Genomic DNA, 12,313 nt, shown 5'->3' on the forward strand with positions numbered 1-12,313 from the left:
TGTTCATTATATAATCTTTAATGGTAAAATATTGAGATTTCTAATTGAACTAGATCTAAATGAGACTGATCTTAATCAATAAATTGGCTACCTTTTCCCTTCTATGAAGGGTGGTGCCCCGCGAGAACTTTAACCAATTAAAGTTATGATTTAATATTAATATTTTAAATATTAATGTTTTACATTTTATTTTGATAACCAAATTTATTGAGTGCCTAAAGGCACACCATTCTATGGTAACTCTTTTACGTACTATTGCACAACACCTACTAACTACTTAAGTCAGCAATATGTTATCTAATATAAGTGGCAAACATTAAAACGGTAATGCTCATAATATTTTATAGGCTCATAATAAAAATTATCTATTTCATAATAAGCATATATTATTTGCTTTAATACTATTATTTTGATTGGTAGAAATTGTCTGGTATTATCTCATCAGACAGACCCTGCTTACATATCGGTAACCTTTTTATGTACCATTACAACCGACTGCTGTCTGAGCAGTTTTTCCCTCGGCATTGCTCTAATTTTAATGCAGTGGAAACAAGCCTCTTGTTTAAAATGCCCATCATCTGGAGCCAATCTGTTGGTAGCCGTAATTTGCTGCTCAAAATTCTTATAATGAAAAGCTCAAGGCTCATCTTTTAAACTCGGAAATGAAGCAAAGGGGATATGCCATCATCTCTGCTCTCAGTTAGGCAGTTTGCTTTGACGGAAACACACGTATGAGCTGATGAAGAGACGCCAGGGGAATCATCTGAAAATGAAAAGTGATGTTGCCTGGTTCAAATTAAACTGTGAAGTTTGGCCATGTCTCTGCCAAGGAGCAGAGACGTTTCTGGTGGCAGTGTACAACAAAGTGATGAAGTTTCAAGGCTGGATTTGAGCGTCCTCAGTGCAGTGACAACTTAAACAAAAACTGCTGTGCTTTGTTGACATGCAACAGGCAAATCACGATCAAGCAAACGTGCTTTTCAAGCATATTCATTCAACAAATTTCCATGTGGCAGCTCAGAAACCTGCTTTGTTGGACCAATGCCATGTGTTTTCACAGCTTTACATCATAAAAGCTGAAGCATAAGGATAATTATGCTGCAGACTTCTTAAGTGGTGGTATGGGGAATGTGTCCAGACTTTTTTATATATAAATTTGTCACTGTTCTCTGGCTTAAAAATAAAAATCCGTACTGTCCACCAAAAAATAAGTTATAAATTATGGAATATTAATAAGCTGATGACATCATCATCATTTACTGTGTGACTGAGCTCAGGGTCTCTAATGAACAGACTCAAACTCTCACTGTTTAATATGGACTTAAAATTAAAACTTCCACTGCCAGATGTGGCAAAACAATCCTGTTTAAATACTTGGAAATTGGAAAACCCCCTGGCAAATTCATGCCGTGACTAAAAATGATTATGAGCAAAAAACTGACATAAAACCCAATCATTTTAATGATCAATTTGATATTAGAAGAGGCTGACGAGTGGGGCTAAGGGGGAAATCAGAGCATCGAGCTGACTTGCTTTGTTTTCCCACTGAAAGCCACAGCCAAACTCCTTTTGAAGTGATAAATATTAAAGTTAGTGTTTTAATGGCTTCAGAGTTTGTTTTTATTCACTATCAGCAGACTGTTTCCGTTTAAGGCCTCCAGGAACACTTTTGCATAAACAGAAAAAATCAAATCTTTAATGATAATGTTCCATATTATGTTTTGTTGGGAATTTGGGGAAAATGTTTCATTGTGCTGCTCTGCTTAAGTATCTTCCTTGCAAAGTCAAATGACAGATTATTCAGCCTACATAATTATTGTAGGTAGTATTAAAAACAATAACCGCCAATGTCTAGATGAGAACCACATGTTTGAGTGTTTTCACTAAGCAGAAAACACTGGTGGCCCAATTTGCTTCCATGCTCTTATACTCAGGGAATTACAAATGAACATATCTGAGTGTACAGGGAGTCCAACTTCTCTACATCTACGTGCCGTCTTTCACTCAGGAGGCACATTACATGAACATTACAGCTTGAAACCATTAAGAGAGATAAAGGGGGTGAGTGAAGCCTTGATAAGGAGGTCTTATCTGTGCAGTTACTCCAGAGACTCCAGAGCACTCCGCAGACGCAGACACAGATGCAGCTGCATATACCTGCTAAATCCCCCCATCACCCCCTTACACTCACAAAATTCTGTCTTTGCTTTTTTAACTTACACATATTATTTATATCCCGTAAGACTTGAGATATTGGTGCGCCTAAAGTCCCTAAGTGACTCCTCCTGCATGTGTTTTTGAGAGTTGAACAGGTTCAGCCAAATTGGTTGCATCACTACAAGGGCTGCGATCCAAGCAGCGCTGTAGTCACAGACTTCAGCTGGAACACCTGCCAAGAGACACATCTATTGAGGGAGAAAGTTTACACACATTTAAGTGAACACAATGAACTGGGGGGAAAACAGTTACCAGACATACCAGGGACCTACAGGCCATCTCAAAGCATCAGAGTTGGCACTGCTTTGACATAGTCATACACTGAAGCTGGTAACCATGAACAATAAAACTTTGGCATGGTTTTGCGCAATTTGTCTGATGAGATATAAAACTGCTAATATTTATATCATAAATACAGACTAAAGATGCTTCCTATGCATCCTACTCAAACTCGGTATATTCACATACTAAAACTTGTTGTTTTAAAACTGAAAACTGTTTCTGCAGACAACATTCATTGCTGTAGTGTGGTGCAGAGAAACTCACTGAAAGTCACGTTGCTACAGTGTTCCTCACATAGCAGCGTACCCCACAGAATTTATTTTATATATAGCGGGGTAATGGTGGTGGACACACGTTCCAATTTGCTCTCAGACACAGATTCTTAGGGACAGGTACACAGACTAAGGGCACAGTCACACAAATCAGTGACTCTGATCTGTGCAAGTGAGGGTGTAAAATTAAACATTTACTTCAGTCACAAAAGCAAATCTGCAGAGGTTTTGTATGGAGTTCAATTTGAAAAATAAGCTATTGAATGAGAGAAAACGGCATTGCATGCCACTTGCATGTAGTTGCAGCTGAAAAATTAGGTCTGACTGTCTGCATTGACAGTTGCAGCAACATACCAAAATATCAAGATAGAGAAGTATTATGTTGTTATAAGAAAGGTCGATTTTGAAAGTGTGGAATGCAGGCCAAATTAGAATATGGCGGGCTGCCAATGTCAACAATGTCGAGACACTTAACTGTCACTTTAACGCATATTTGTATAAAAACTCATGAATGTTACATGTTACCTTATAAAACACCCATGTGCTAGAAAGGGATGCATGCTGGGAAAACAAAGCTCTGCCCAGCTGAGAGACAGCAGAAGTGTAAATTATGCTGGAGGAAGGATTTGAGAAGGTTTAATTGACGTTTTAATGTGTTTCTCATCTGTGGAAAATCGCTGCCATGAGGTGTGAATGTTTAATTCCCAAAAGAACTTTGACGCAGTTTGAATTTAGGTCTTATTATCAACATATGGAAGCTCAAATACTAGCACAGACTTGCGAGGAGTATACGTCCTGACTTACTCCCCGAGGTTGAATATTGAATGAAAAATCTCTGGGATGATTCCAATAACAGAATGTGAGGAAATAAAAAGTAATTGATGGACAAAAATATTTTGGATCAGAACTTGTGCTCAATGATTAAGATACCAACACAACAGAGGGTACACAACAGTTTTTTTCACCCAAAATATATTAACACATAATTTGTAATTGCCTTAATCATATTATTATTCATTGCTCTCTTTGAGTCCTGTAAAACACTAATCTCAAGTACAACGTAGAGAAAAAAATTATCAAATTTGGCGTTTGCATATTTTGGTAAAATTGAAATTGGGGAATTTTACTTTTTTTTTCTTGTAGCCTTTTATCCATGACGAGCAAAAATTAACAAGACAGGCCTGCTTGGAAAGGCAGTTATGAACGTGTAGCTCAGTTAAAGGCAACAAGGGGAAAACCATTGTGGAGGCAAATGAGGGTACAGGGTAAACCTGCTCTTGCCTAAAATACCTGTGTGTGTCACTGTGGGAAGTATCTTCTCCAATCATGGTTACAAAAACAAATGACTGTGAACCAGCCCTGGCAAACTATTCCGTTTATTCACTGGCCAGATCTTGAGCATGGAAAACCTGAGAATAAGGCTGAATCACCAGCAAAGGACTAATACAATAATGGGAGCAGAGATTTTTTTATACTGCTGACTGGACATTCCAAAGCCAAGTCAAACAAATGTGGAAGTGTGCAAAAACAAGTTACATGTTATCTAAAGGGCTGTGTGAGAAAGTTGAGCTAAAATGGTGGCATAAAGCAGCCTACGGATGATGTACATTCTGCATCTCCAAATACTCTTACCAAAAACGACAAAGCATTTCCACGGCCTGCCATTTTAGTCATCCATTAAAGCAACACTGTTACTTGGAACAGCGCCCTCTGCAGCCGTGATGATTAATTTTGATGGGCTCTGTGAATGATAGATTAAGTGGTTTTATGTGTACAGAAACTCTAGCCTTATCCCACCCGAATATTCATCATGATCCATGGCTTCCTAAACCAGGAGACCTACTGCTATAACAAATACACCAAATGCTGTTTAGGTTTCTGGTGTTTTAAAGTTTTTTCATTGAATATTGTAGATGAACTCAGATTTGTATTACTTTTAATTGATTTATAGTTTGGCCTTCCTCTTAAACTTGCTGGGTCTAATAGTGAAAATTGTAACTGCGACTTTCAGTCAGTTATGCACTCATAGGAGATTGTATCTAGTCACAAAGATTGCAAGAACTTTGGCATTTATGGTGAGAAGTGGGAGTGTAAGTGGTAACATTCTCTCTATTTCAAGTCAGTTTACACTTCAGACCTTTGAATTTGGAGGATGCTACTTTAAAAGTAATAAAAGTTGCATATTTTACTAGTAAGCTTGGGACAGTGAAAAAATTGAATACCCACAGTTTTCAGTAAAAAATTCCTACACATGACACTTCAAACTTAGCTTAACACATAAAACATGCATATGTATCCTTCACACATCCTTGACAGAAAGATATGCAAAGTACATGTGACTCATGGGACATGAAACCCTTTAATTGGCCAGATATGTGTCTGCAGCTAAGCTCACTGTCTGCACACTCACTGTATCTGATGGCCAGTTAATAAGAGCTACAAGAGGCTTTAGGGAGACGTGTGCACACTGGAAAACCTAGACACCAGCTGTACAATCTTTTGAATTAAGGAGTTGACACAATGTCTTTGCCAACTCCCTCTCCACAGATAAGATTAACACTGGACCCAAATGTCTGTTTATCAGAGGATAACCCATGACAAGGGCTCAACCAACTATAAAACATTTGTCTAATACAAAAAAAATCATAAGAAGTAATGAAAATATAAAACCAAGGTTACTGCCAATACCTTAGGATTATACTGTGCTTTCATCAGTTTTTTGCCTTTTGAATCTAAATAGTGTTCAGAAAACCTGTTCAAGGAAATATTTGTACCACTTTATTTTTTTCTGGAAATATATGAAAAAATAACCAGTGGATGTATTATATTTTTAGGACAATATAATTATTGTTATTCACAAGATTAGGTATTTTCTGTGAATTGCATATCACATGGCCTTTCACATACACTTGCATTAGCTGGAGGCAGATTGTCTAATCTGTAGTTGGTTGCTTAGCTTTCGAAAATGCTACAAATGACGAGCAGCAAAGGTGAAAAAAAGACAAGGGATTATTTTGACTTTTGAAAAACTCAGGCTAAATTAACTCGATGGTAGCTAAATATTTGATCGATTCATAAAAAATAAATGACAGCTTAATAAGTAACAAAAATAAGTTTTAATTACATTCCTGAAATGGTGCTGCATATATAATTTAAAGTACTTCTGCATGGGTGGGTTCCAGTGTGAAGAAAAACCCTAATGTCTGAGCACCAGTAGAGCTGCAGCCACAGAACCATCTAGAAGTAAAGCCAGCACAGAGCAGCTGTGCAGCACCCAGTACTTAGGCCACCACTGCGCTGGGTTATTGAGGACAACAAGGCAGTGATTCCCATTCTATGCCAGTGTGTATATTCTCTACTTTGCTGCAGAAAATTCTACATTAAAAGGTGCTACAAGGTGCTTTCTCATATTGATTTAATAATGATGAATACAAATGTATCAAGGTGATTTATGCTGTTATGAGTATTAATACTTGCTGGTGCATCTGCAACACTCTGCAGTCACACTGCCAAAACTGTATTTGGCAGTGGGGTTTCAATGTTACTGTGATGTAGAACTATGGAACAGCTACTACTACTACTGCTGCTGCTACTACTACTAGTAAAAAAGGGACACACAGATGATTTAATATAAATATCAGGCTTTAGTTGGAGTTTATTAGTATTTGTGTGACTGACATTTGGGTCTCCTGTCTGGTTTTGATTGGGCCGAAGACAAGGTTTGGAAAAGGCAATTACAACAAGAAAGAGCTGCATAACCTTCCAAACGATGCTGTACCTGACGATAAGCACATGGCTGCACAACAACAGCAGTGAATCTCAACGTAGCTGTGCCTTCGCCATCTGCTTTATTAGGTGCTATAGAAAATCAAGGTATGTAGATGAGGAAGTTAATCGAAGATACCATACACTCCATTACTCCCAGCTTTACCTCTCTTGAAATGCTCTTGGATGCTCTAGAGAGGGCCTACCAGGAGCTACAGGCAACACACTAGCTTTCTGAATGACTTTGGTGACCACTCAAGACGGTTCAATCTGAAGTTTATGGGAATCCCGAAAGGTGCGGAGAAGAGGCATCCAATGGTATGATGATAAATGCTGATATTTATATATATATATTTTTTTTTTTATCAAAACATATCATATCTACCTGGGAGGCGGATCTCGGTGGGGAGTTAACAGATGAGATGTGGAGAAAATTTGAAAAGTCTGAGTTTTTTTGCAATTTTGTATGACGATTATTAAATTGTATATTCTGATTGTCGTGCAACTTGTCTTTTGATCAACCAATTGTTTCACTTCTATCATATGGTAAATTGGCACAAATAAAACCTTCTTAAAAGAACCTTCATTCTGTAGAGGGGGCAGCAACACAAGGTAATGCTCAGGCCAAGTGCTGCATACATGTCTCCTTTGTTCACTAAAGGTCATATTAGCATTTTGCCATCAGCACTAAAGGAAAAACTACAAGATATTGTATTGATGTTTATTGCATCACGCCTACTACACCTTTTATTGTTGACGAGACTTATACAAGTAAACTAGCACCTCTAGCAGTCATTCATTTTGTGCCTTCACTGAGATTTGATAATCACTTAATTAAAGAGACTTTCTGTGCTCAGCCAGCAGAACACAACAGGAAAAGTATGTTTTCAATGGAGATATACAGGGGAGAGAGAAAAATCATGCGTGTGGGTTTGCATGCGTTGTGGCGCAATTGGTTTATCGGTTTCACAGACATTTAAGGGGGCATCTGGTTTGAGGAAATGAAAAGGAGAGATGTTGTTGACGTGTACGAGTTGGCAGGCCTGGCATTAGACCCACTTAGCACAGCACATAAACACACTATTCAATTTAATGGCATTTAGTAATGAAGCACACCTTCAAAAAAAGGAAGACGACTTTCACTTCAGAAGTCCCCAGCTTAAACCAACAAACTGTAACTGTAACTGACTGCTGCTCATTTCAGGTGGCACGTGTTTAGTGCCAGAACAATACTACAGTCTCTTCCATCAGTTCCAAAAGACTCTTAAATGACTACCCTCCTACCGCAGTTTCATCCTGTGTTTTAACTGTTGGTCATTAAGTTTACTTGGCGGCAGGCGCAGTGGGGTGTTCACTGAAAAAGGCAAACCAGAGGAGCATGAATGCAAATATAAAAATGTATCTGCTTAGAAGGCAGCATGTGCCATTTAAGAATCAGTGTTCCGTAAGTGGAAAGGATGTGTACACTTGCGATCTTTGGTTTCAATTTCAAAAGCCCTTTTCAGAACATCTGACTCTCCTGCTGGTTTAGTCTTCTATACACAAACATGTTTGGTGACCAGGAGGGAATCTCTCTCTGCCACGATTACCCAAACTGTCTAACACTGTCCTCCTTCCATCATTTAAAGCTAAATAAAGATGGGATATCCACGGGAAAGCCCCTCTCTTCTGAAAGCCCTACCAAATGAAATATTTGTTGGAGTGAGTGCCATTGCCTGCATAAGACTTGGGCGACACACACACACATTTTCAAGGGTTACTAGCTGTGAAAGGAATCCTGTTTATCAGGCCCCAAAGCGAACCACACTGACCAGAGGAATATTGCCTCATATCGCACCAAAATACACACATCTACAATAGAAAGATGATTCCATTGAACAACAGCTCTTCATTGGCAACAGTATTAAAGACAGTGATGTGTCTTTTTGGAGGTTAAAATGCAGATATTTTGCCTATCCCAAAAGGTTGAGACTGGCATGAAAAACATTGTGTATTTTTCAGCAGAGAATATTAGATAAAAGTCTAGTACGCAGGATTTTGTGGTATCTTTTTGTAGAAATTTTATATAATATCCATAATTATCTGGTTCATCAGTATTGAGTCATCTGGATCTATATAAGAATGTTTGTGTATTTGTTAGCTGCCCTAGAGTCCGCCACGTTGTCCACCATGTTTCTACAGTAGCCCAGAATGGATAAAACCAAACACCAACTTTTTCAAGGGCTATTCGTGTTTTTATTTTACCGAAAGGCCCCATTAGTTCTCCTACGTGCTTGGAAGAGGAAGGTGAGGCAAGGGGTATTCAGTTGGTTCTAGCAGTGACCCTAGATAACAATAAACCCTACATAATGCACCATGAAATTAATAACAGGATTGGTCACAATCAAATAAATGTATCAGTTAGCAGTGAATAAGACCCTGCTTTATGTCAGTTTAACCAGTGACTAGGTTACCTTGCAAATTGTTTCTACATCCCAGGGAAGGATGGTCTGTAGATCGATGAGCTCACATGACACTCCCAGTTTCTCTTGGGCCAAGTTGGCCACCTCGCGCATCACATGGATCTAAGTGGGAAAAGAAAAGGAAAATTACTCAAAATGCCTAATACTTGCATTATGTCACATTGAGTATTGCATTTGCTTTAGTTTTGCTATTTCAACACTGCGAAATTCGACCTAATGGCTAAATTAATCTGTCACATACCACTTGGGCAAATAAGCCTTGAGCAGCTGGACCTAGGTCAAGATATAAAATCTGCCCACAACTCCCAAAAATAAAAAGGTTGATTACAATTTATTACATAAACCATACACTCACTGAGCACTTTATTACAAACACCTGCAAATATCAAAATGAGCCACCCAGATTGGAGCAGTGGTATTGATAAAACCCTGCAGATACAGGTCCGGAGTTTCAGTTTATATATACACATCAAAAAGCTATACATGGGAAAATGTGATCTCCGTCATTTTGATAATGGCATGATTGTTGGTACCAGACAGGCCAGTTTGAGCATTTCTGACATGGCTGTTCACAGTAAGGGGACCCCTTAAGGAATGACTCTTGCTTCAATCCTCTTCCCCCTCAACACTGAACACGTCTCTCCTGCCCCCTGCAAAAGTTTTCTGAGGACTCTGCAATCGTCTGCCTCATCATAGATGAGGAGAACAGGGAGTTTAGAGAACTGATGCGAAACTTTGTGAACTGGTGTCTGGTGTTGGATTTCTGCAAGGGTAAACCATCCTCCCCAATACTGGTGAAGATCCAGGGAATGGACATTGAGATGTTGATCTGAAAAATAAACTGGACTGAGGTTCCTGCAGGACACCATCACAGCAGTGTGCGGCTCCTTCAGTGAGAGACTGACTCACCTAAAGTTTCTGAAGGAGAGTTGTTGCAGGACGTCCCTTCCTATTGATTTCAGACTGTCCAACCAGTGCTCCTCTCAGGGCAATTTTTTTGACTCGCATGACAAATCACATGACTTATAAAGGAATGTGTTGTCTTATCTTGTCTATCTTAATTCAACTGTTAATCTCCGATACAACAATCTTCTGCAGTTTACTCAGAATGGTGTGAAGGACAAACAAATATCCAGTGAGCTGCAGTTATGCAGACGGGAACACTTTTTGATGAGGTCAGAGAAGAATGGGCAAACTTAAGTTTTTCTTATGGACACAGCATGTTATCCATCAGTGACTACAATAGACTGTATATAGATGAAAGATGCACATTATCCACTTCCTCACACTATACAGAAAGGAAGCCCAAATTGGGCAGCTGTGGCTGAGGGGTAGAGTGGTCGTCCTCCAACCTGAAGGTCGGCAGTTCGATCCCCAGTCTGACCCATCTGCATGCCGAAGTGTCCTTGGGCAAGATGCTGAACCCCGAATGGCCCCCCATAGAATAACGAAGTGCTGCGAATAGATGCACTGTATGAAAGTATGTGTGAATGGGTGTTGGGCAACGACCCAGTGAGCTGACCATGTGGTAGAGACCACTACACAATGGGTTGTTAAACTGAGGCCTGTGGGCCAGGCTGAAACCAGTTTTAGAGTTTTTCACATTCCAATCGAACCCTAAAAGTATTCCTCTGAAGTGGGGGCGCAGACATCTCCAGTGTCCCCCAGGAGGATCCCCACCTTTCCAACCGCTCCCAGAGTCGAATACTGACATTCAATTGGCTGATAGCCCACTGACCGATGACCCCTTCCTCAAGGAGGCTGGCCCTCCTCTCAGGTTACACAGGAGAGACCCAAAATTCTCTGCCATTTTCCTGCTCTCTGAAGACGTCAATAGACCGTTCCCGGTCTAGCTAGATGATTTAGCTGCTAAAGGAGGCAATAACCACAAACGTTTGTTTTATTTTCATTTTCTTTTATCTTAAAAGAAAATGATTTATTTTGACTATTTTTGTTTTTAACTTGAAAAGGCCGCACACAGGAAGCTCACTCGCCGGCTGAGAACAGAGACTTTCATTTCCACGATCCCAAAAACTGCGCCACAGCGGTTAATCCCTGCAGAAGGACGAAGCAGAATCCCGTCGAAGCAGAAGGACAACGTTCATTCCGTTGAGGAGCAAGAAGAATCTGCGCCTATTAGGTCCAGCGCCGATCTCCGTTGCAACCACTGGTGCCCCGCTTAAGAGACCACGAGATTCACCGGACTTCCGGGATATCCGCGCAACACACGCATGCAACACCGCGAAGGTCGTAGTAAGAGGCTTTATTGTCTGGGCAGAGACTAGTATTTATACTTAGCTTGTCATTTATTTGAGTGTATGTTTGTTTGAAGACCACGAGTCTGCTTTCAGCTGTGTTTAACGTGGCGAACCGAGATGTCACATCCGATTCCTTTGTTTAACGTGTTGAATGTTTTAAAAGGGCCTTGCGCCATGAAGGAACGTCTCCGGCAGCACTGTAAACATCTGACTAGGTTTGAAGAGACTTTACCGATAAAAAGATCGGTACGCACCTCCAATTTGGGTACCGAGTGGTGAAGTTTCTGTAACCTTGTCTGACGATGTTTTGAGAGCTTTTCTGATCTCTCTCCCTCTCTTTTCTCCTAAACCTGCTTTTACACACGTCCCGACGTCCATTCACACATTTCATGGTACATGAATAACTATAGCCTGTGCTCGAACTTAAAACCCTTCACACTTATGGGGAGCAGTCATGTTGTCCATCTATAACAATAGTCTATGGGGCCTCCTATACAGAAATCACATTTATTGAGTTTGTGTTTAATAAGCATTGCTGTGATAAATCTTTGTCATCAACTAGAGGAGACATTTGTCAGAAGACAAGCCAGTCTTTAAGATATAGTCCCTGGCCTCAACATCACAAATAACTCCAATAACTGAAGAAGATTTATTTTAAAATGATGCTGCCATTACATAATTATCTGCATGCATATACAATAGACTAAGGGAATAACACATTAATAAAGAGGAGGACAACGAAACTTCCTCTGTTTGAGTGGTCTGAAATTTTTACTGCGAGGACTGGGTTTGGCTCCTTTTACTCTGAGCAAGTTGTTTTCTTTTTCTGTCATCTGCAAAGGCCTGGAACACGAGGGGGGATGAGGTGGGAAAGAAGAGTGCCACTTCAAAAAAGGAGAGCAATGCTTTCCACTACTTTACTGGATCCTCTTTCTTGTCTGTCTCCCCTTCAACAATAATACTGGCTTTGATGGAGACATTTTGCCCTTAATGCCCTCCAAGATCTCTCCCATTCACCAGGTACATTACAGCCGGATAAGCCTGTTTAAGTGCCTGG

At 39.9% G+C, this 12,313-nt stretch overlaps 1 protein-coding gene across 2 annotated transcripts in view; it reads right to left on the reverse strand.

Annotated features, from left to right (window-relative positions):
• The window catches only part of bckdhb (branched chain keto acid dehydrogenase E1 subunit beta), a 105,415-nt gene that overhangs the window by 58,542 nt on the left and 34,560 nt on the right, over nt 1-12,313 (reverse strand). For both annotated transcript variants that reach the window (XM_062398828.1, XM_062398827.1), the window contains exon 8: nt 8,990-9,100. In XM_062398828.1, coding sequence (XP_062254812.1) covers nt 8,990-9,100 — 111 coding nt within the window. The remainder of the gene's footprint in view (nt 1-8,989; nt 9,101-12,313) is intronic.

Source organism: Platichthys flesus, chromosome 11 (genome assembly GCF_949316205.1).
Source record: "Platichthys flesus chromosome 11, fPlaFle2.1, whole genome shotgun sequence".
Taxonomy (NCBI): Eukaryota; Metazoa; Chordata; class Actinopteri; order Pleuronectiformes; family Pleuronectidae; genus Platichthys; species Platichthys flesus.